This window comes from Falco rusticolus, chromosome 5, assembly GCF_015220075.1.
Source record: "Falco rusticolus isolate bFalRus1 chromosome 5, bFalRus1.pri, whole genome shotgun sequence".
Classification (NCBI taxonomy): domain Eukaryota; kingdom Metazoa; phylum Chordata; class Aves; order Falconiformes; family Falconidae; genus Falco; species Falco rusticolus.
This window is the reverse complement of record NC_051191.1, coordinates 20,919,471-20,942,143: the sequence shown is the minus strand read 5'-3', so window position 1 is coordinate 20,942,143 and position 22,673 is coordinate 20,919,471. Positions and strand designations below refer to the sequence as shown.

Below are 22,673 nucleotides of genomic sequence, written 5' to 3'. Positions count from 1 at the left end.
GCGGCGGGCGGAGGGGGCGGGAGCGAAGGGGCGGGGAGGTGGGCGGGAGGCAGCGTGGGGGCGGGAGAACAGTCGGACAGACGGCGGTATAGACCAGTCAGAGTACCTTACGTAGAGTCGGGGAGGTGGAGCGACGCTCTGATTGGCCGACACAGAGCGAGCGCGGGGGGCCGTGCGGCGTGGCGCGGCGCCTACTTCCGGTCGGCAGAGAGGCTGAGGAGAGCGGGCGGCGGCGGCGGCTCCCGGTAACGGTGAGGGACGGGGCCTGGCCCGGCCCGGCAGTGCTGGGGGGGCGCGCCTTAGCCCGGCCGCTGGTGGGGGCGGTTCTTGGGAGGGAGCAGCGTCCGTCTCGCTCTGACGGCCCGTCACGGGGGAGCGGTAACGTGGCACCGGCTGGGCTGGGCCTCGGCAGCCTCGGGCCTGGTCGCCATGGGAATCCACGGCGGGGGTGCAGCAGTGTTGCTGTGTGTCCCCCAGGCCGGTCCCGTTCGCGTGGGGCTGCCTTGGCGGCGAGGACTGAAGATGCCCGTCGACGCCGTCGTGGCCCTGGTACCGCCCTGTGTAACGGCCCTGGTGCCCCTGCGGGGTGGGGGCTGGGGGAAGCCCCTTGCTGGCGCCTCCCCGTGCAGTCTGGGTCTCCCTGCAGCATCACTGGGAAACGGGCGGCTGCCAGATCCCAGGGAGAAGGAGCCTCCATTCTCATACCGCACCCCCGAGGGCCTCAGCCAGGGTCCGGTACCAGGTTCCTGCTGCCCGTTCCTCCGTCAGTACCCCCAGCCAGGGCTGCATCCTGCACTGGGATGACTGGCTGCAGCGTTGCTGGTGCTGAGCTGCAAGGGGACCCACGGTGTGAGGAAGTGTCGTCCAAGTCCATTTGCCTCTTAATTCATTGTTAGCAGAGCTCCAAGCTTTCAGGCTTTTCTTGTGTGGATGAGTGACTGTTTTGGGCATAAATTGCTTCTTTCTCACCCGTTATTTAGCTCCTGATAAAATCATGCAGGCCTTGGGGAGCAGAGTGGCAATTCCTCAATCACTGCTGTTAATTACGCAGCAGGGCAAACATTGGCAATTGCTTATTGGAAGGGATATGCTAATGAACCCAAACCAACTCAGATATTCGACATAATCCTTTGTTATCCACACAGTTGTGTCCACTTGCCTTTTGACTTCGTGGTGTCTTGTACTGGGCTGCTGTTTGTCACAGTCACCCTTGTTGTAACATGGAGCTCTGTCAGCAGTGTGCGTAGGTGACCTCCTGGTCTTCCACCTGTGGGTAAGGACCAGGTTTGCCTGTCAGCCCAAGGCCACCGGGGGATGGGATGAATCCCCTGAAAAGCCAAAATAGAGACTTAATTTCCAACTTTGATCTAATTCTGTTGTGGGTTTTTTTCTGTGAGCCTAGCTGGACTCCAAGGTGGGAAATGTGCTTCCAAAGGGGTTTCAAGCTGTCAGTCTGCTTTGAATATTGCTGTAAAAACTAAGCCCAGCACAGAATCCAAAGTTCTTCCATCAATACCGCTGCAAAACCAACCAGAGTCTTGACTTCCTCCTCTAGCCAAGGTTCCAGGAGACCCTGTTCTGAGGGAATATCTCCCAACTCCCCACCGCTAATTGCTGCTTCTGATTTCCCTGTGGTTCACCACTGAGACCCTTTTATTTAGGAGAACAGAGAACTGTTGCCAGCATCCCTTCCCTTAGCGGTTTGTGGTTTGCTTAAGTAGCTGGGGAGAGAAGAAGGGTGTGTGTAATCAAGCTCGAAGCATTGTTTTTCACAGAACTGTGAGCTCTGAGGAAAATTTGGGGGTCAGTACTATTGGTAGAGCAGCTGTTGGTCAGCAGAAGTTGTTACTGATGTGAATTATTTATGAATAATGGTTGGGGTATGGGTGGGGGTTTTTTGTCTCACCAAGCACTAGAGCAGCATCTTTACTTGTAGAGTAAGGTTCATTGCTTCCCTGGCACCTGGCCTGATGCTAAGATATGTGTTTGAGGTCAGATTGTCCTTTAAAATCACCTCCAAATGGCTCATGGCCTCGCTCTGTGGACATTGTAGATAAAATCATGGTATTTACACTGATTCCAGGTCACCCTGTGCTTTAGTCCAGATTGCTCCCAGGATTAGCAAGAGGCTGGTCCGTTTTGGGCAGGTCCTTGGTGCTGGGATGTGCTCCAGCTGTGCAAGAGTCTGGTACTCTGTGTAAAAGTATATATACAGAGTTCCTCTTAAATAATGCTTGGGGTATTCTCCTCCTCCTCCTGAGGTCATGGCAGCACTGGATTGCATCAGAGGTAGCCAGGGTTCGAGGATTTTTCACTGGGATCGAGCTTGGATCATAACTGGCTGGGCGGGTGTTGCTTTTAATCTCATTTGCTTTCTGGTCTTCCTGTCCCCAGGAGGATGCAGCTTTTCTTCCCTCAGCTGATGTTGACTACAAGGCTCATTCCATGTGGTTGCAGACTGGTAGGAGCTGTGATTAAATCTTTCTGTGGTGATCTGGAGAGGCGAGATGCAAGGAGGTGGGGAAGGGAGGAAGTCACCCAGCCCTGGGAAAATCCCTGGGGGTGGTTCTAGGTATCCTTCATGTCATAAAAGCCACAAGGGAGTATTAGTGCATTTAAAACTAATAAAGTGTAATGAGGAGGTGTTGTCTGTGATGTGCTGGAGAACGATTAGGAGGAGAAAAGCCACCTCTGTGCTGGCTGAAAGGATGGATGCTGCTCTCCTGGCAGGGCTACTGCAGAACTACTTCCACTCCCACCTTCCTCATCATCTGCTCATCCTGTGCGGTAGCCCACAGGCACTGTGCAATGCCTCAGGATCATCATGGGGCTGGCAGCGCGGTGCCATCCATCTCTGCATCCTTGCCTCGTGCTCCAGCGTGGTATGCTGTCAGCAGGAGCAGTGTGAGGGTCTGCATTCATGGGGCAAGCTGTTGGCCCTCTGCAGCTTGGTGAGAAGTGTTACTGCTTTCTGTGATGTCTATTTTATTCTAAACTCAGATATTTTTGTGGTGGTGTTATCTTGATATTCTTTCCATGAGATGCAGGGGCTGAGGTCTGTGGGATCCTGCCTCTAGGATGGGATCAAAACCCTGATCCTCCGAATGTCTGGTATAACACGGTAGCATGGGTTTACACCAATGGCTTGTGTTGCAAAAATTATTTGTGAGTTGAGGAAAGCTTCTGTTCTTCCAGCTTTTCCATCCATTCCAATGCTCTAGCATGCACATGTCTTTTTCCTTCAGCTGAACTATGCCCAAGCTTCCCTTTTATTTGGACTAATTAATGGCTGAAAGCCCAAGGCATCATTATGCATTTCCCATGTACAAGACCAGAATCCACAGCCCAAATCCCTCATCCCTTCCCGCTGCAGATCATTCATTCTCCCTTCGAGAGCCACACGTTGGCAGGTACAGTCATGGCAGTGGGACTCTTCTTTCTTCCCCTGCTGCCCAGCAGAGAGTGGTTTCCAGCTTTCTTGACAGGAAAACTGGCAATGCTTTCACTTCTTTGGGGTCTGACTTCTCTCTTTGCTCACTGGCTGCTGCTACCTTGCCTCAGCCCTGAGGTTGGCCTGCCTGCTCCTGGGACAGGAAGGACGGCTTTGCCATTGCTGTGTGCAAGGCTTTGCTTCCTAGGGACAAGGAGCAGGAACATCACTCGATGCCAGGCAGGGTTTCTCTGAGCACCGAGCTGCGTCCTGCTCCCTCTTGCCCCTCGGGTCTGTGGCAATGCTGAGCCCTTGAGCTGCTAGCCTGCAGTAGCTGCTGGCAAGCTCCACGGTGGGAGGCATTCCCTTGTGCCTCTGCTGGGGACAGATCAATAGATTGGAGCAGCCAAACCCGCTCCGACTCAGCCAGCAGAACGATGACCTTTAGGGCAAAGCAGCTGGGTGCATTGTCAGTACCTGACCTGGTTCAGGTTCTTTTAAATTGATACATTTTTTATTTTTTTTTTCCCTGACACCCCATTCTGCAGGTAACACCCAGTTGCTGTCACGCTGTCAGTGTCTCACCTCACGCTGGTCTTCCTTGGGTCCTTCATCTTCCTTGTGGGTTCATACCCTGATGGCAGTGCTGTTGTTGCAGGGCGTGCAGCTCTCGGACAAGCAATTCCTTGCCAGCTGCAAGGATGAGCTTCTCTGACAACAGGCTTGACTATTTATATGATGAGTGTGACCCGTTTTTGTCTCTTTTTGTGTCCTCTGAGTGTGAATATGGCTTTAAGCACGGTTATGGTGATGTTAAAGATCAAACAACTCTCAGTCTGTCTGAGAACTTTTTATTTTGTGGGGCAAGTGGCCTGCTCCCATCACCAAAGGGATTCATGTGGTCCAAACATTGTACAGATGAATCCTTCAGGCATTACAGGGGGTGGTTTAGTGGATTCATTGCCCTGCTGCATACATAGTCTTAAAAAAAATAGATAGAATGGGTCCCTTTCTGTTATTCCTTTCTAACCTCTGCAAGTAATTTTAGTTCCATGGGTTCTTTAACTTCTGGTTTCTACAGAGGAGAACTTTATTTTATAAAATTTTTGGGGCAGGACCGTGCTGGTGGAGTTCTGCCTGCATAGGGAGAGTAAGGCAGCTTGATCCTACTGCTGGAGAAGTGGGGTGGTATGCTGAAGAATACGTGTATTAGCTAGTTGATTTAAATTTAGATTAAAGAGATCAGGATGGGGAAAACTTCTGAGAGCCTTTTTTGATTGCAGAGTACGGCTCTTGTGCTTTTATCTGGTGTTTTCTACTCAGAGGTGAGCTGCGACTGTCCCAATGCTGTGACATGTCTGTGTGTGCACTGGACAGACAATCTGGGTGATAAATCGCCACATCCTGAGCGTCTCTGTCATCATGTGCATCTGTCACCCGCTTGGCAATTGGAATCGGGTTCCAGATGGGTGTAACAAGCCTGGTGGGACTTGAATTAACAGTGAAATATGTGTTGGCAAGGCTTCCGTCCGCATCAGGGTATGGGAGATCCTGGAGGAGTGTCTGAAGCTGTTGGGTAGACAAGGTACCTCACTGGGAAGGAGTTTTTTTGTGGGAGGGAATTGGGGAATTGGGCAGGAGGATGTGAGAGCAGAGGGCAGTCGGCATGGCTGGCGACCAGCTTGGCAGGGGCCTCGCAGGCGATCCACTGGGCGCATTTGCAATGCATCCTTCACATTCCTCACCGAGCAGGCTCTGCTTCCAGCAAGCGCAGTTGTTGCTCTCTGCCGTATGGAGGGGCTCGGCTGGGGCTCACCGCACGGCTTTGGAAACACGGAGCTGCTCCCTGTGTTAACAGGGTTTCTGCAGGCACCATGGGATTCAAGGATCGTTTTGCCCTGATAGTCTGCATTCACTCATGATTTTGCCCCAGTAGTTTATATTAATTTATCAGCTCTCCTGTTTTGGTGTCAGAGTTCTGGTTTGTGACACTGGAACTGGCAGCATGCTGCTCCAGTGTCCCTGTTGCAGGGTGAGCTCCAATTCCCGTTCTCTTGCTGTCACGTAGGTGCTTCCAAACCACCATGACCATCCCTCAGCTCCTGCTGTGCCTGTCTCTCTCCATGCTCTGCATCTCAAGCAAACCCACCGAGAAGAAGGACCGTGTTCACCATGACCCGCAGCTCAGCGACAAGGTCCATGATGACGCGCAGAACTTCGATTATGACCACGATGCTTTCCTTGGCGCAGATGAGGCCAAAACCTTCGATCAGCTCACACCAGAGGAGAGCAAGGAGAGACTCGGGTAAGGAAAAGAGCTCAAATAAAAATCAAATTGAGAGAGAGAACAAATCCATGTGGTGCTGTCCATAAAACTCACCCCAGCATTCATGTACCGTTCTCTTGCACCTCAGATGGCAGAGCTAGTCTCAGCTAGAGCTTTTTAAATGTCATTTTTAAGGCAGCAGTAGCTGAAATTTAGTGACCAGCACAAGTGACGGTGACAAAGTTACACAGCACATGTGCAGTTCCCATCACTGGAGATGGTCTCAGCCTGCAAGGTCACCTTGAATTATTCCAGTCATGCACACTTGCTTCTAAGCACTAAATACTCCCCAAAACTACAAAGTATGAATGAAAATAGATATCTTTTGCTTTGCTGTACTCAAACAGTGCTAAACGAGCTCGCCAGTCACCAGTTAGGGCTGGAGTCCGAAGGCCCATAGGATTAGCTGCATTTTCCCGCCATGTTATTTTTTCCTAGTTGAGAAGCAGCTGGTTGCTGTGCCGAGTCCCAAGTTAGCGAAAACAGAGCAACTCTTGCAAATTTAATTTCTGCTTTGTTGCTTTGCCTTCTCTGCCACCTGCAGACATCAGAACAGGGTGTTTATTAGGGACGGTCCGTGCTGGCCCTGGCAATCTCCATTCCTTGGCACTATAGCATGTGCCTTTGTGCATGTGGCAGCAGCTGCCGGCACAGTTGTTCATATTGGGCTTAGAAAGGCTTAAAACTTCGGAGGCTCAGCCCAGACGAGACGTTTTCAGAGGCTTGTGGGCTGCGCTTCTGCCTGGCACCTCCCTGGTGAGCTCAGCTTTGCTGCTGGGACAGTTCTCAAGGGGTCAGGCTGAAGGGCTGACTTGTGATGGTCCAAGTTGCCTATTAACTCTTCAGCTTTGGGATTTTTTTTCTTCTGGTTTTGAAGACAGCAGGCTTTCTGCCTCCTGCCCCAGAGCAATATCTCAGCGCCTGGATGGGCTTTGCTCACCGGCGTAGCCCTCGGTGTAAGAGCTGAATGTCTTCACCTTGCACTACAGTTGGTGGAGCAGCGCTTGCTGCAGACCATGATGAAAATTGGGGTTTTTTGGTAGGGAGGAATAGGGCTCCTTGATGAGAAGAGAAAGCTTAACCACATCTAGGTGCTCAGGGAAGTGCTGCCCAGAGTGAAGTAAACGAGATAGATACAGTTGGGTTTGTGGGGCAGGGTGTTGCCAGGCTGTCACATGTACTTTAGCACCCATATGGACCATCCGGGCTCTTTAAACTAGAAAAAAAAACCTCTTTGGACCACTAGATCCATTGTGGCCCTTGTCAGTCTGCAGGCTGCAAAATTGGATGAGCCGTGTGGCTTTTTGTGAGGGAAATAGTTTGGAGAGAATCTCTCTGTTTCCACTCAAAACAGGAGTGAATGCAAAGGAGAACGTGCAGCTTTGCTCTGCTTCTGCAGAGAGCAGAAGTACACTGGCGATCCTCCTCCCCTGCACTGTTTTCCTGACCCGTAGGCTTTGTCATGGCTCTGCATTTTAATTTCATTGTTCTGCTGAGTTATCTACTGGAAAAAGCTGGCAGTGGAAGCAGGGCTGGGGTAAGAGTTTCCACTCGGATGTTTTAACGAGGCCATTTCAAACTGCTTTGGCCCTTGACATAAACCAGCTTTTTTTTTTTTTTTAAGTTGGAGGCAAATTCATCACACTTTCCCAAGCCTGAATTGGTTTGATAAACTTGTTATGAGTGCAAAATTTGGTAAATTATTTTTTTAATGACTGTTGTGCTGTTGAAAGGACTGTGTTCTGGGAGAGAGCACTGGCTCTGTGTTTTATGACTGTTTCTGTACGGCTCTTCTCACCCCCCTGTTTTCTGGGGCAACCATGATTTCAGAACAACATACCATGTTCTACCTTGTTTTTTCTTTAAAGGCTGCTGAATTAGGGGAATGCTCAGTTTCCTGGAAATAGCGCTGAGCAAACAGGATCCCCTCACTTCCCTAGGATGGGCGAGTAAGAAAGCAAAGCAGCCTGTCAACTCCAGCTGCCAGCCATCACAAAACATCTGGTACCCCTGCCAGCCCCTCCACACACAGGGTTCTGTGGCATTGTGTGACAAACTATGGGTTGTTTTTTTTAATTAAAATTTACAGCTTTTGTGGCTTCTGCCCTGGGAAACCAGCCTGTGAGCATCAGGTTTCGGCACTAAGCCACCAAACCAGCTGAAGGCAGAGGTTTAGGAGCTGCCGAAGTGTCCCTAGCAGTGCCCAGCTTGCCCTGAGCTCCAGGTGGGGACAGAGTTTAACTTTCTTTTAAAGCAATCAAACAGGGAAACTTCTCTAATTAAAACTGAACTTCTGCTGCCCCACCTAGAAACCTTTCCTGGAAAAGTTGACTTGGCTATCTACTGATGCCGGCTCCAGTTCTTCATTCCAGTGTTTTTTGTAGGTTTTTGTGGTTCCCCCCCCCCCCCCCCCATTTTTCTTGTGATGGCTGTGAGCCGTGCCAATGCCTGAGCTCCATGTGCTTCACAGCTCGGCTGGTGGCCGATTTCTCTTCCTTGGCTGAACAGATGAAAAGTGGTTTTGTACAAGATCTGCTGCTGCCCAGATCTTGTCACTTGACTGCTCTGCTGTGCTGCCGCCTCATTTTGCTGACGCTGTGGGGTTTGGTATCACAGAAATCTTTTTAATAAGGCTGTGATGGTCCAGATTTTATGGTTGGGGAAGCAGCTGGGGAAATTTCTAATGGGATCTGGTCCTCAGAGGCCACTTTGTGATAAAGCTGCGGAAGGATGATCCCTGCCATTCCTGGGAAATGAGCCTCCAGCCAGCCCAATCCTAGACTCTTGTGTTTGCAATTTAATCTCTCACAAACAAAGCGTGAGGTTTTAGCCTGCACAGTGCCTTGTCACAGGAGAGCATTATGTGCTCTTATGGTGGGGTCGTTGTCCTGCTTTCGAATGTCAATGCAGTATTTAAAAAATTTAATTGTTTCCCTGAAATAGTGAGTATTAAAATGTGGCTGTAAAATGACTCAGCCCTCTGGTATGTGGTGCATGGTTTGCGAGCTGCCACCTGCAACAGGTGAAGTATGGCATCGAGCTGAAAGACTCTTCTGGAACTAAAGCAAATATTTTTACCAGTCTTACCCAGCTATCCAGCTTTTCATTTTTAGGAACATCCTTTGTGCCACAGAGGAAATCGTGGTTTTGCATTTTAAAAGCAATTATAGAACAAAACCTGGGAACTAAGTGCAGGGTGGTTCTGGTGTCCCATCTGTTTGTTGAGGCTGGGTTTGCACTCTGTGTTTTGCTTTGCATCAAATATTTGGGGAATTAGTAGTCTTTGTGATGACTTAAAACACTTGTCTTTTTTAATTCCTCACATTAGCATGCGTGAGTTAAGAATTACTGAATTTAAAGATAACTGGTTTCATATTGAACGTTCCTGTTAAAAGGAGGGGAAAAAAAAAAAAGATCCCAGTTCACAGAGCAAAGCGTTTTGGGCTGTCATCCCTGGCTTTAATCGCCTGGCACTGCCAAGGGGAGTACAAAACTGAGATTTCCCAGCACTAAGCTTGAAAGGCAACGTGTGCTGTGCCTGCCCTGCGTCGTGCAAACATTGCGGGTACTCCTAGAAGTAAAACACGAGGAACGGTGAGGATTAAACAGCCCAGCTCCCCCTGACCGTGCTGCCTTCCCCTCCCCGAGGCTCACGTGCATCTGCCTATGGATCTCTGCATTCCTCCTGGCCGCTTTTCTTCACAGCTGCTGCTAAAAATAAAGAAGGCACGCAGCCTTGCACTGTGCTTTATAAACCCCGCATCTCTGGTTTCTCCCTTGGTAAATGGGGGGTATCCTTCTCTGGTGGGAGCTGATATTGACATCAGTTTCTCATTGCTGTCCTCTGAAGGTTTTCTCTTCCTTGCTGGGCTTGGGCGTGCAAATAAGCCAAAGCTCGGTGTATGTATTCCTTCACCAGGGCCAGTCTTCCCACTTTTAATGTAAGTATGTCTAAGTGCTTAACTCCTTGCATGCCATCAAGGGAGTTAAGAAGACACACAACTGGGTATTTCCCAAGGTCTAACAAAAAAATGCTTTCCCCCTTAGGGCAAATTTGTGTTCCTGAAGAACACAAAACTTGAATGGCCCAAGAGTGAGCAAGCCAGTGTTTTGGTGGCTAAACCATATGTTGGTTTTAAGGACAACCTGTCCCTGTGGTTGCGTTACTGGGACCTGGTGATGAACACCTTGACTTGATCACTGCAGCAGCTGGCAGTAGCCCACCACCGGTTCTAATGCTCTGCCTGGTAGAACTAGAGCCTTGTTTCCTTTAACTCTTGCTGGATTTTTCTGCATTTTCTACAGAAAGATTGTAAGTAAAATAGATGAAGACAAAGACGGGTTTGTAACTGTGGAAGAGCTGAAAGACTGGATTAAGTTTGCACAAAAGCGCTGGATATACGAGGATGTAGAGCGGCAGTGGAAAGGGCACGACCTCAATGAGGACGGCCTCATTTCTTGGGAGGAATATAAAAATGCCACCTACGGCTACATCTTAGGTAGGTCTCTACTCTTGGGATAAAAACTTTGCGGAGCTGGCACTTGAAACTTGCTGTTTTGTTTTTGTAGAATGATTGTAGATAAGATAGACACGGATAAGGATGGGTTTGTGACGGAGGGGGAGCTGAAAGCCTGGATTAAGAAGGCCCAGAAGAAATACGTGTATGACAGTGTCGAACGCCAGTGGCAGGAGTTTGACATGAATCAAGATGGATTTATCTCCTGGGATGAGTACAGAAACGTGACATATGGCACTTACCTCGGTAAGGGGCAAGGTGTCCGATCTGGTGGTGGGCTCTAATCAATAAAGCAGAAGTGTGGTGGAGCAGAGCAGGAGCTCTCCACTCATCCCTAAACCCTTGGATTAAAAAAAAAAAAAGTCTCCTCCCAATTTACCTTCTGATGGTATTAGTGAAGGGTAATCTAAGGAGAAAAAATAAAAGATGTGGGAAAAACCCAAAGGTGAAGTTTGCAATCAGTGTGCAGCTTATAACTCTGCTTTATTGATGCACTTAATTGTGAAACTTTGCTTCAGACTCAGTTGTGAGCAATAATGTGATTAAAGGCACACGGGGTAATGTTTTTCTTGCCTTCTAGCTTTTGAATTTCAAGCTACTGGTGGCATTTAGGGCCCGCAGAAAGACACCAACTAACCTGTGGCTGTAGAAGCCACATTTTTCTGGGTATCTGCACCTTTCCTAAATGTGTGAAGATTGTTAGCAAAGAGTCTTTTAATCGCTTTGCAAAGTCCTGTGTGCATATCTCACTTTATCCAGTTGTCCTGGCAGTAGCTTTAGACCCCAGAGCTTGTACATTTTGGAACATAAGACAGGTCAGCAGCCCTGTAAGGACTTAAACACCCTGAGGAGTGAAGTAAGAAGAAGCTCTTCTGGGCTTAAGATGTTAGAAAAATACCAGTTCCTCTGCCAGTTGATCCCGCCTCCTGGAATGCAGACATATATGGTATGATGAGCTACAGCTTGAAAGCATGAAATAAAGTTTAATTTACTAAATATTTCCAAAGATAGTCATATGCTCTGCAGAACGTATGGAGGCTGTTACTTCTTGGTTCTGGCTCTTTTATTGAAAGAGTAGGTTGAAGATTGAAGTTTGCTGTGCTGGTGGCTGGGGAAATCGGCCCCCCAGGACCCCATTGGTTCTTACTGAGCTTTCCAGACCCTCTTGGGACTGGGGCAGATCTTTCTAAGCTTGCCTTTTCCATTAGTAATGTAATTCCTGAAATCCACAGAAAGCCTAGCCTATCTGCATGTTCAAATTCAGCTGTGAAGGGGGAGCAGAGGTCCTAGGAAGGCTTTTATCACAATTTTGGAGTCCATGCAGTGGGATTTATGACCTGCAACTGTAGAAAAATTTTAAAAGAAAACACAAACCTTTATTGAGGAAAAACCTTAATGAGAAAACCATTCCTCAAGCCTAATTAGTAAGAGAGGGGAGTGCCTGGCCCCTGTGATGGACGATATGCCATAAAGAGCTCACCAGCCCAAGCTGGGGACCGGTGCTTGATGCCGAGTGCCCTTGGCAGATACTGATAAAGCCTTTTATAGCGCTGCTCCCACATGCTTTTGTCCTTACTGAACGCTGGGAGGATCCCAGCAACCCCACTCCCACAGCCACGCTGCCGGGCTCTAGCCAGCAGAGCTGTGCCTGCCTAATGCATTGGCTCCATGCTCCTTATTTCAGCAGCAATCGCTTTTCCACAGCTCCATTCTGCTGAAATATTCTCGTCCCTTACACAAGATTCTCCCCTCCCTTCTCTCTCTGGCTGGAAGTGCCTCTGGAGAGCTTGATCCATAGCCAAGAGGCCGGACGATCCCTTAATTGAGTTAAGAACATCCCTCTCCCGGTGTGTGGTAGCCGAGGCACCACCCTCTGTTGCTGCTCTACGTAGTATTTAAAAAATGCTTGCTTTTTGTCATCAAAATGAAATACGGGGTTTGTTGGTCTTTGGGTTTTTTTTCCCAACTTCAGTACTGTATTAGTCACTGAGTTGCATCCAGTACTGTAATAAAGTAGCTCGGTGTGCACCAGCTGTTTCTGTGGATCGAAATATATTTCCATAGGGAAAGCAAGATTAAGTGATACATATCAGAGAGCTTAATCTTAAAGTGAAACTCCCCTAATAACTGCCTTAAAAATTATATAATAATAATTTTATTTTCCTCTTGTTCTTCAGTTCCATCAGACTTGCTTGTCACCATGGGTGGGTTCTGAAACCAGACATGCTTGTGTGTGTTCTGCTTGTATTGGGAAGATTAAAAAGTTGCGCTCGTGGCTTTGCTGCCTGCAGCTCCCAAGCGATTACCCAGCTCTCCCCGCTCAACCTGCCTCATAAAGTTTCACTTGTGCCACTGAAGCCGGGGACTAAAATGCAAAACAGTTTTGGGTGTGTTTAACCCTTGTTAAACAGTCAACTTGCTCAGCACTCTGCTGCTACCCACCTGGTTAAAGCTCATTAAAGCCACTTGGCCTGAATGGCAGAATCACCTGTATCAAAAGACACTGCTTTTTAACTCTGACTCACTCTGCTTGTGCCAGCCAACACTGATCCTGAGGCTTTTGTTTGCTCTGTCTGAGCTTTCGGCGTATGCCACATTTCAAGGTGAAAGCTTGGGAATAGAATAGTAAACTTTAGTCTTAATTGTGCCCTATAGAGGTAACTTAAAATAAAATCTTCTTACAGTCTTATATTTAATGGTTGGCTAGCACTGAGGCTTGTATAGAGCTGCTTAATCCCCTGCCTTTTGTCCTGGATGTAAACAGAGAGGGGAGGGAGCCTTTTTTTAGACCAGGCCTGGCTCTTGCTTAACTTGACCCCACAAGGATTCAGCTACGTCCTCCTCTATTGATATTTTTCTATAGGCTGACAAACAAAGCTGACTTTGGTATCCCAAAGCTTATCTATAGCTGTTGGCATAGCTGTATCTAGTGGCCATATGTGCCCAGATATTCCCACTGCGGCGGGCACTGCGTGATGTTTTGCTGGCTTTGAAGCCGCCCCGGCAGCGGGGACCAATATCCCCTTACACATTCTCCTCCAGAAATAGCTTGGGCTGAGCCTTCGGGCCCGCGCCAGCCAAAAAACCCCTGATCCCTGACTCCTGGGGGCATCTTCTCTGGGAACAGTGATATCCCACGGCCACTGGCAGCTCCTCCTCTTCCTCCTGGCAGAATCGGTGCGGGAGAGGCACGATGGCCACAGATACCTAAAATTCAGGCTGCTGTGGTGAAGTGTTGGAAGGTTGAGGTTGGGTTGAAGAGGTTGAGGTTGGGCTGGGTTGGTGGTGACCATGGGGCATCTCCCCCCCGGCCCGAGCTGACCCGGGGCGCTGCCTCTTTTTTTCTGCCCAGATGACCCGGACCCCGACGACGGGTTTAATTATAAGCAAATGATGGTGCGAGATGAACGGCGCTTCAAGATGGCTGACAAGGATGGAGACTTGACTGCCACCAAGGAAGAGTTCACCGCCTTTCTGCACCCCGAAGAGTACGATTACATGAAAGATATAGTTGTGCAGGTGGGTCCGCTGCAGCTGGTGATCTTGCGTGAGACAGTGGTGTTTATGGCAAAGAAGGAGGTGGAGAGGGCTGGAAATCAGGCTGTTCACCAGTAGCAGTCCTGCAGTGGGGTGGCCTCGAGCAGATCAAGCAGATGTGGGTCAGGGATGGCCAGAGGCAGAGAGGATTGGCCTGTCTGTGTGGAGCACACAAACCGGCTTTTGGGGTTTTTTTTGAACGTGTAGATGGCACCCTCATGCTTGCTGGGGCTGGATCAGTCCCAGTGAAGGGGTTGCTGTGGGGGAGAATTGCTCCGAGCCCAGCTAACCATCCTCTCCTGCCTGCAGGAAACCATGGAGGACATCGACAAGAACGGGGACGGCTTCATTGACTTGGAGGAGTACATAGGTGAGACACGAGTGCCTCACGCCGTGTCCCCTTTGTGTCCCCTCCTTGCCCTGTCTGGCAGGAGCAGCTGCTGGCATGTGCTTTCTCATCCCTGCTCCTCCTCCTGGAATTTCATTATCTCTCTTAACTTCCTAACTTTAGACCTGCCCTGCTCCTCCGTCCTCGCTGTGGGATTTCTGGGTTAAATCCCTCACCGGTGACAGGCCCTGGGTGCTCAGGGTGGGACAAGCAGCTTCCAGGCCCTCCGAGGCAAGGGAGCATCTGCTCCCATTCCAGGATTGTCCGCGCTTGAACGCGGCGGGGGCTGCCTGGCCCTGCCTCCTCCCTTGGCAGCGGTGGGACACCTAACAGCTGCCCTTTTTAACACCCCTTATCTGAAATGGCAAGCTTCAGCGGGGGAGAGGGGCGGTGAGAAGCACGTCTGGCTCCAAAGTATGTCAGGAGAAATGCTGCCTGCTTCTCCAAACTGATTTGAAGCAGCACTGTCAGATTTTGGGTGGGAATTTAGGGAAATAAGCGTAAAAGCTGTCCTCAAAGATGGAAAGGGCAAGCTCTTGAGAGGAGGACAGGGGGGTCTCGTCGTTATGCTCTTGGAAGCAGCAGCCCACACGCCAATCCTGGGGTCTAACCGGGTGCAATCCATGCTCCTGTGGGATGGGGGAGGCGTGCACGTGTGTCCCACCAGCACGGGATCTGGCAGAGGGGGTGTGCAGCCGGGTGCCGTGCCTTCCAGGTGACATGTACAGCCACGATGGGGACGCTGATGAGCCCGAGTGGGTGAAGACAGAGAGGGAACAGTTTGTGGAGTTCAGAGACAAGAACCGCGATGGCAGGATGGACAAGGAGGAAACCAAAGATTGGATCCTCCCTTCGGATTATGACCACGCTGAGGCAGAAGCACGGCACCTCGTCTACGAATCCGACCAGAACAAGGTGGGAACCTGCCGAGAATATTCCCCCTGCCCGATTCCCTGCTGGAGCTGGGCCCACAGCCTCTGACTTGACAGCTCAGAGAATTTCCTTTCCCCAAGGATAATGCAGACGCCCTTTGAAACGGCTCGGCACGTGCCTTCATTAAGCTGTCTAATTAAGAGTTGCCTGAGCGCGCGCTTCCTACAGTGGTTTGGCTCCTCCTGGGGCAGCGCACTTCATCCCTTGGAGGGTCAAGTGGGCTTTGCTGGAGCTGGGGAGGAGAGGAACGGAGCTGCCGTGGGGTAAATAATCGGAATTTCTGTCTCTGCTCTCTCGCAGGACGGCAAGCTGACCAAAGAGGAGATCGTGGAGAAGTATGACTTGTTTGTGGGGAGTCAGGCCACAGACTTCGGGGAGGCCTTGGTGCGACACGATGAATTTTAAGAGCTGTACAGAGAAAGCTGTTTCTTAAATAATTTATTTTTTACAGTTTCTGGGATTATCGTAAGAAACATTTTTCGCTACTGAGACTGTTATTTCAGGCGATGAGGTGAAACAAAACAAAATATCTCTTCCCGTCCTTTTTTTTTCCCCTCCTCTTCCTTCTTCCCAAAGGGATGGGGACTCGCTGGTCTGAAAACCAACTCTTTTATTACAACACTTTGTGGGTTGTTTTGGTTGGAGTTTTTTTCAGATTTTCACATTTTCACATTTTATGGTCTTAACGAGTTCTGGTTTATTTTTGTATTTGTTTTGGTTCCACATGAAGTGAAGAAACACGTATCCTGACAAGGGTAGAGCAACGGCAACGGTTCCCCCCTTGCCCTGCCTCACTCTCTCCCCCTTGATTTGTTGGTATGTGCTCAGCTCTGCTCTTTTAAAATTAAATTTTTTTTTAAAAAAAAAACAACAAAAAACCCCCACCACCCTAGAACAAGCCAGAGAACAATAGGGCCAAAAGGAAAAATAAAACCAGAGGTGAGTCATGCTTGTTTTAGACCGGGCTTTGCAAATCCAAACACGGTTCATCTGTCCCGTGGGGAGCTGTGCTCTCAGCTCCGCGCCTCTGGCAGGATTTGCAGGCAGCCCTTGCCTGCGAGCTGCCCGTGCTTCTCCCGGCTCTCCGGGAAGAGCTGGACTTGCAAAAACCCCCTAAAACGGCAGCAAAGCCTGGCCCGTCCTCCTGCCGCGTCGCCTCCCGGTCAGGCGAGCGCTGCAGTGCTCCTTATCCAGAAACGGGCGCGGGTGCTCCCTCCGCCAGCCCAATTAACGAGCCTGTTAATTCACCAGAGCCACACCGGTGCAGTGAAACTGATGGCAACGCGAGCCGATATAGTTTCCCTCTCTGTCAAAACTGCTTTCACGCTTCTGCAGCCCTGGGGCCTCGCTCAAAGTGCCTTTTATCACCCCAAAAATGCCACGAAGGAGGAATGGCGAGGCCAGCGCCTGGCTGGGCACGGGGGGATGCTCGCTGTGCTCCCGTCGCACCCGTAGCATGTCATTGTTCTTTCTGGATTTATTACTAATAATTATATTTTTTTAGTTTTTTTGGTCTTTTTAACCGTGCATTCGCTGCTTCGCCCAGGGACCTCTCGATTCCCTCTCACAGCCCGCTCACCTCGTCCCTGCACGCTCGGCCAACCCGCAGCAACGTGGATCCTGCTCTGGCGGCATCAGGCAGAGGTTGGTGCCAGCCACGCGCACCGAGGTGGGAAAAACACCCCGGCTTCTCCCTAAAATCGGTCTCCAAGGGTTAAAAGCGCGGACTATAACGTATATATACTCCTCGTATTTCATGTACCTCTCATAAAGTAATGCTTTTGATATAACTCAATGGGTAATTGGATAATCCCATGCCAGACCCGTGCAGTGAATGCGCCTTTGGCGCTCGCAGACTGCGCCGAAGGGGAGCACTGGGGAAGAGTCACCGACGTCCCCAGCTCCTTCCCCCCAACACCAAAGCCCTCAGCAGCTTCGGCACGCTCTGCTTTCTCCACCCAGAAGGACTCGGAGCTCGTGGCTCCTTGGCGTTAACAACTTCAGACACTAATTTTGGTTCCCGGCGCAGGGTTCGCCCCGCGTTCCCCCCCTCTCCCCGCCCCACCGTGTTTATTCCTCCAGTATTTCTCCTCTCGGGATGATTTAATTTTTATCAATCTGGTGTAAACGGCGCTTGGCGGCCGTGCCGGAGGATTCTGTGGCTCAATAAACCTGTTTACATTCACCCCATAAGGCGGTTTGGGGGCTTTGCTGTGCGGCACCCGGCCCTCGCGACAGAATTGCTCCAGTTTTACCCCCAGAAATATGATGGGGGGTGGGGGTGGCCCTGCTCGGTGGCACGGCGCTGCCTGGATCAGCCCCCAGATCGCTCGGGACGGGGATAACTTAATTTGGAAGTGTTTACGTTTCCCGGGAAGGGCTGACGCAGCCCTGGCGGCCCCCCCGGCATCCCTCCCCCAGCACAGGGCAACCCCAGACCACGGCTCCCCTCTCCCCATGGGCATGTCCCAGGGGGCTCGGCCAGGCCCGCTCCCTGCCCCACAAGTTGCACCCCAATCCCGGCACCCTGTGCCCTCGGGGGGCTGGGGGTGCGTGGGTTCTGGTTGAGTCCTGCCCTCCTGTCCCTGCTGCCCCACTGCTGCAGTGTGGGGCCTCAGCCCCACAGATGGGAGCCCAGCACCACCCTGACCCTGTGGATGGGAGCCCAGCACCACCCTGACCCTATGGATGGGAGCCAGCCCCACGGATGGGGGGGGTCAGCCCCACACTAGCCCCATGGGTGAGGGGAGGGGCAGCATTCCACCCCCCTGCCCCACCACTGCTTGTGTGTCCTGGGCAGGACAAGGAGCGGGGTCCTGCAGTGGCATCGCTGTGGGATTGCAGTGCCGTGGGGCTGAGCCACCCGTCCCCACCGACACGTAGACTGGCTCGGCATTGTCTTCAGACTGTGGCGGTGGTTTATTGTCCCACTCGGCACCTACATTCTAGGCTGGCCGAGGGGGTGGCCCTGGAACCCTGGGGCAGCTCCAGCCCCATAGCGAGGACAGCCAGGGGCCTGGGGCAGGTGCTGGCGGCTCTTCAGCTGGGGCTGACCTGGCTGGAGGAGACGGACGAGACCTCCGTCCTCTGGGCCGAGCTGGAGATGTCAGACTCATCTGTCATGGGCTTCCCACAGACCGTCTCCATGATGCAGGCGCGGAACTGTGGTGACGGGAATGCAGCCAGCTCAGCCTGGGGAGTCCCACATGTCCCCTGTCCCCATCCCCAGGACTGTCTTCCCATCCCTGACCCCATCTCCTGTCCCCACGGATATGGTACCCACAGCCCTGGAGATGGCCCTGAGCATGGCCAAGTGTCCTCAGGTGTCCATCCCAGTCCCTGGGTGTCCCTCATACCCCATTGTGCCCCATCCCTGGGGGGTCCCCAGTTCGTTGGCACCAGGTGTCCCTGGTCCCTGCTCCATCATCGTCCCTAGACCCTGGGCATCCCTGGATGACCCTCGTCCCCATGTGTCCCTGGTTCCCAAATGTCCTTGGGCACCCTGAGATGTCCCCAGTGTCTGGGTGTTCTTGGGCACACCTGTGTGTCTGGGTGCTCCTAGGTGTCCTCAGTCCCTGTGTGTCCTCATCCCCAGGTGTCCCTCATCTCTGGATGTCCCCAGCCCACTAGCATCTTTGGTGCCCAGTCCCTGGTCCATGGCCATGCCTTGTCCCTGTGCATCCCTGAATGACCCTGGTCCCCATGTGTCCCTGAACATCTTTGGTCCCCCGATGTCCTTGAGCACCCCTGGATGTCCCCAGCCCCCACATGTCCCTGGATGGCCCTAGTGCCCCCATGCCCTGAGGTGTCCCCGGGGCACCTGTTTGTTCATGAAGCAGTAGATGATGGGGTTGTAGACGCAGGCGCTCTTGGAGAAGAAGGCAGGGATGGTGACCAGGCGCAGGTCAAGGCCGTGGTTCCGGTTGTTCACCATGTACATGGCCAGGGCCGCGTAGGGCACGTAGCAGAGGCAGAAGGAGCCCACCATCACCACCACCATGCGGGACACCTCCCGCTCTGCCTTCTGCGTTGTGGCCGACTCCTGCTGCTGCGCAGCCACCTGTGCCCGAAGGAGGGGGTCAGGGGCCCTGGCCAGGCCTCCTGTCCCCCTGCCTGCCCCCCTGCCTGGCCTTCTGTACAAGCAGCCCTTCCTACTTCCACCCCTCCTTCCCTACGTCCCTCCAGCCAATCCTCCATCCTGATGACCCTCCACCCCTCTTTCCCTCCCTCCCACCCTCCCTTTGGCCATCTCTTCTTCCTCCCTCCATCCTTCCACCCCTCCATCCCTCCATCTTGCCATCCCTCCATCCCTCCATCCCTCCATCCCTCCAGCCAATCCTCCATCCCTCTCTCTCCTTCCCTTCATCGTGCCCACCCTCCACCCCATCTCTCCATCCTGCCATCCCCCCACCCATCCCTCCGTCTCTCCTGCTCTCCATCCCCCTTTCCCACCCTCCCTTCAGTCATCTCTCCTTCCTCCCTCCTTCCCTCCCTCCCTCAATCCCACCTGTCGTCCCCCCCCCAGCCCATTGCCATCCCCCCGCCCTCACACGTAGCGTGCGCAGCCCCCATGCTCCCGTGCCCGCCGTGCCCCCGGGACTCACAGCCCGCAGGGCGCTGAGCAGCTGGGAGTAGGAGAAGATGATGAGGGAAAGGGGCACGATGAAGCAGAAGATGAAGAGGAACCAGGTGTAGTATTCGCTCTTGTACTTGGTGCCCACCGTGTACCAGTCAGGGCCGCAGGAGCACTGTAGCCCCTCGGGCACATACCTGCAGGGCGCCCACGCTCACCCCCTGCTCCATGCCACGTGGCACCCCCGTGGCACCCCGTGACACACCTGTGCCTCCTCCATGGCACCCCGTGACACCCCCATAGCACTTGCTGGGCTGCTCTGCGCCCCATGGCATGCCCGTGGCACCCCCATGGCACCCCTGTTCCACCCCTGCATTACCCCCATGGCACCCTATGGCACTGCCAGCCTGCTCTGCACCCCATGGAACAGCTGTGGCACCCCTGTGGCACTCCATGGTGTCCCTGTGCCACTCCTGTGCCACCTCTATGGCACCCTCTGGCACCCCTGTGGCACTGCCAGGCTGCTCTGCACCCATGTGACACCCCTGTGGCACCTCTGTGGCATGCTCCAGGACTCATATATTACCCCATGGCACCCCTGTGGCACTGCTTCCCACCTGGCTCAGCACCCACCTGGGACCCCCATGGCACCCCCATGACCCCCCCACCTGCCGCTCCAGGTGTTCAGCACCCTGCCCGCCCCTGCCCACGGCCAATCCCCACCTGCTCCACCCGAAGAAGGGGGGGATGGCGACACCGATACCGATGACCCAGGTGGCCACCACCACCATCAGGGCATGCTTGGAGTTGAAACGGAAGTTGCCAAAGGGTTTGCAGATGACGATGTAGCGCTCAAAAGCCAGGAAGGCCAAGGACCATCCTGTCACCAGCCCTGGAGAGGGACACCACCAGGACCTCAACCCATGTCCCTCATGAGCCCACCAGACCCCGGGGGTCACCCCAACTCCTACAGGTCCAGAAAGCCATGGTGGTCAGCCCAACTCCTATAGCTCCACCAGACCATGGTGGTTACCCCAACTCCCACAGCCCCAGCAGACCATGGTGGTCACACCAACTCTCACAGCCCCACCAGACCATAGTGGTCACCCCAGCTCCTCCAGACCCACCAGACCATGGTGATCACCCCAGCTCCCACAGCCCCAGCAAACCATGGTGGTCATCCCCACACACAACCCCACCAGACCACGGTGATCACCCCAACTCCCCCAGCCCCACCAGACCATGGCGGTCACCCCAACTCCTGCAGCCCTACCAGGACTGGTCAGCCCTACCTCCAGCCCCACCAGACTGCAGTGGCATCACCCACCTACCTCCGGTGGCCCCCACAAAGCCCTCCAAGGAACACATGTGTTTGCCAAATACAAAATAACCCTGGGAGCTGGAGACAAAGACAGTGAAGACACTGAAGATGCAGGAGATGAAGCCGCTGAAGGAGATGTTCACCAAGATGTAGTTGAGAGGTTGCCTCAGCTTCTTGTACTTGACGGTGACCACCAGGACAATGGCGTTGAGAGGGGTGCCCACCAAAAAGACAAAGCCCATGAAGGCGGTCTGCAGGTAGAATGCCCACAGCGGGGCAATGTGATATTGGGGACCATCCCAAGGTCCCACTGAGGACGCATTCTTGAAGAGATAAAATTCCTCGTCACCCGACATGGTGATGGGGCTGGGGGGTGTGGGGGACATGGTGGTCCCCTGCCCTCCCCCTTCTGATATACCCTGCCCAGCCCCAAGCCGCTTAAGAGCTGAGGGAGGGATCAAGGCTTCATCCTTGGGCAAACTTGGGGATTAGGGGGGCTAATCTGGGCTGAGACCCTAATCAGCCTCCCTAAGCTGGGCCGAGCCGATTGCCAGGGCTCCTGGGGGATTGGGGGGGACATAAGGGCCCCTCCCCGGCCCACCTTGGGGTTGGGGGGTCCCCAGGGATGCAGAGGGGACCCCAAGCTTTGTCCTGTTGACACTGAGATGTCCCAGCCCAGTGTGGCCTGGGTTGGTGCAGGGGGGAGGTTTGGGGTCCCCCAGGGGGGCATCTCAGGGGAAGGGCAGTGCTTTGGGGGTGCAGTGCTGGGGGTGCACCGATGAGGGGTCTGCAGAGGCGTGCAGGGCTGGGGGTGCTACACTTTTGGAGTCCATTGTGGGGGTGTGCACTGCTGAGGGGTGCATTGTTGGGGAGTGCACTTCTGGGGGTGCATTGTTGGGGGGTGCACTTTTGAGGGGGGCACATTGCGGAGGGTGTGTGCACTTTTGGAGGGGGTTGCATGGGTGGAGGGTTCATTGGGGGGTGCATTGTGTGGGGTGCGTGCATGGTGGGGGTGTGTGCTGCTGGGGGTGCATTGTTGGGGGGATGCATGGCTGCGGGGTGCATGGTTGTGGGGTGCGCTGCCAAGGTGGCGGGGCTGTGCTCATTCGGTGGGCTGCCCAGCCAGTGCTGCCCCCCGTGCCCTCGCCCCATCGCAGCCCCCCGGCCACCGGCGCTGGCCGCCACCCACGCGTGAGTAGTGGGGGGGGGAGTGAGCGCGGCGGGTGGCTCGTTGGTCTAGGGGTATGATTCTCGCTTAGGGTGCGAGAGGTCCCGGGTTCAAATCCCGGACGAGCCCAAACGCTTTTGCTTGCCCCCCTGCACCGCTTTTTAGGCCCCTCCCCCCGCCATTGCGGGGCCTCCTGTGGGGGCAGGAAGGATGAGCACAAGCCGCTTAGGGGGGGATTAAGGGTGCTCGGGCCCCTCCCGGCTTGGGGGCACATATAAAGGCGGGCTGGGGTGAAGGGACAGCGGGCTGGGGGCACGCCCCTGGTACCCACGCAGAGTGGGGGGTGCGCGGGTGGGTGTCTGTTCTGCGTGGGTGCCTGGGGGTGTGTGTGCACCTCTGAGGGTATCTGCGTGCTTGTGGGGGGGTGCACAGATCGGGGGGTGCCCATCCGTGTGTGTGACCGGGGGCACCTTATGGGTC

At 53.2% G+C, this 22,673-nt stretch overlaps 2 protein-coding genes and 1 non-coding gene across 5 annotated transcripts; 2 read left to right on the top strand and 1 right to left on the bottom strand.

Annotated features, from left to right (window-relative positions):
- Positions 1-163: 163 nt before the first annotated feature.
- Positions 164-17,321, top strand: LOC119149448 (calumenin). Of its 3 annotated transcripts, none has more exons than XM_037390698.1 (7): positions 164-245; positions 5,499-5,735; positions 10,326-10,519; positions 13,626-13,792; positions 14,120-14,180; positions 14,914-15,113; positions 15,432-17,321. In XM_037390698.1, exons 2-7 carry the CDS (start codon positions 5,515-5,517, stop codon positions 15,534-15,536), a joined length of 948 nt encoding a protein of 315 aa, XP_037246595.1. In that variant the 5' UTR covers positions 164-245; positions 5,499-5,514; the 3' UTR covers positions 15,537-17,321. The 3 variants fall into 3 exon arrangements, with proteins under 3 accessions (XP_037246595.1, XP_037246593.1, XP_037246594.1); XM_037390696.1 differs by having other exon boundaries at positions 180-251; XM_037390697.1 differs by lacking the exon at positions 10,326-10,519 and adding an exon at positions 10,062-10,255 and having other exon boundaries at positions 180-251.
- Positions 17,322-17,875: 554 nt separating this feature from the next.
- Positions 17,876-21,401, bottom strand: LOC119149447 (ultraviolet-sensitive opsin). Its single transcript, XM_037390695.1, has 5 exons — positions 21,036-21,401; positions 20,428-20,596; positions 19,736-19,901; positions 18,952-19,191; positions 17,876-18,293 (listed from the first exon to the last, which is right to left on the bottom strand). Exons 1-5 carry the CDS (start codon positions 21,379-21,381, stop codon positions 18,171-18,173), a joined length of 1,044 nt encoding a protein of 347 aa, XP_037246592.1. The 5' UTR covers positions 21,382-21,401; the 3' UTR covers positions 17,876-18,170.
- Positions 21,402-22,250: 849 nt separating this feature from the next.
- On the top strand, positions 22,251-22,322 carry TRNAP-AGG. The gene has a single exon. It is a non-coding gene; the product is annotated as a tRNA-Pro (tRNA).
- Positions 22,323-22,673: the final 351 nt, after the last annotated feature.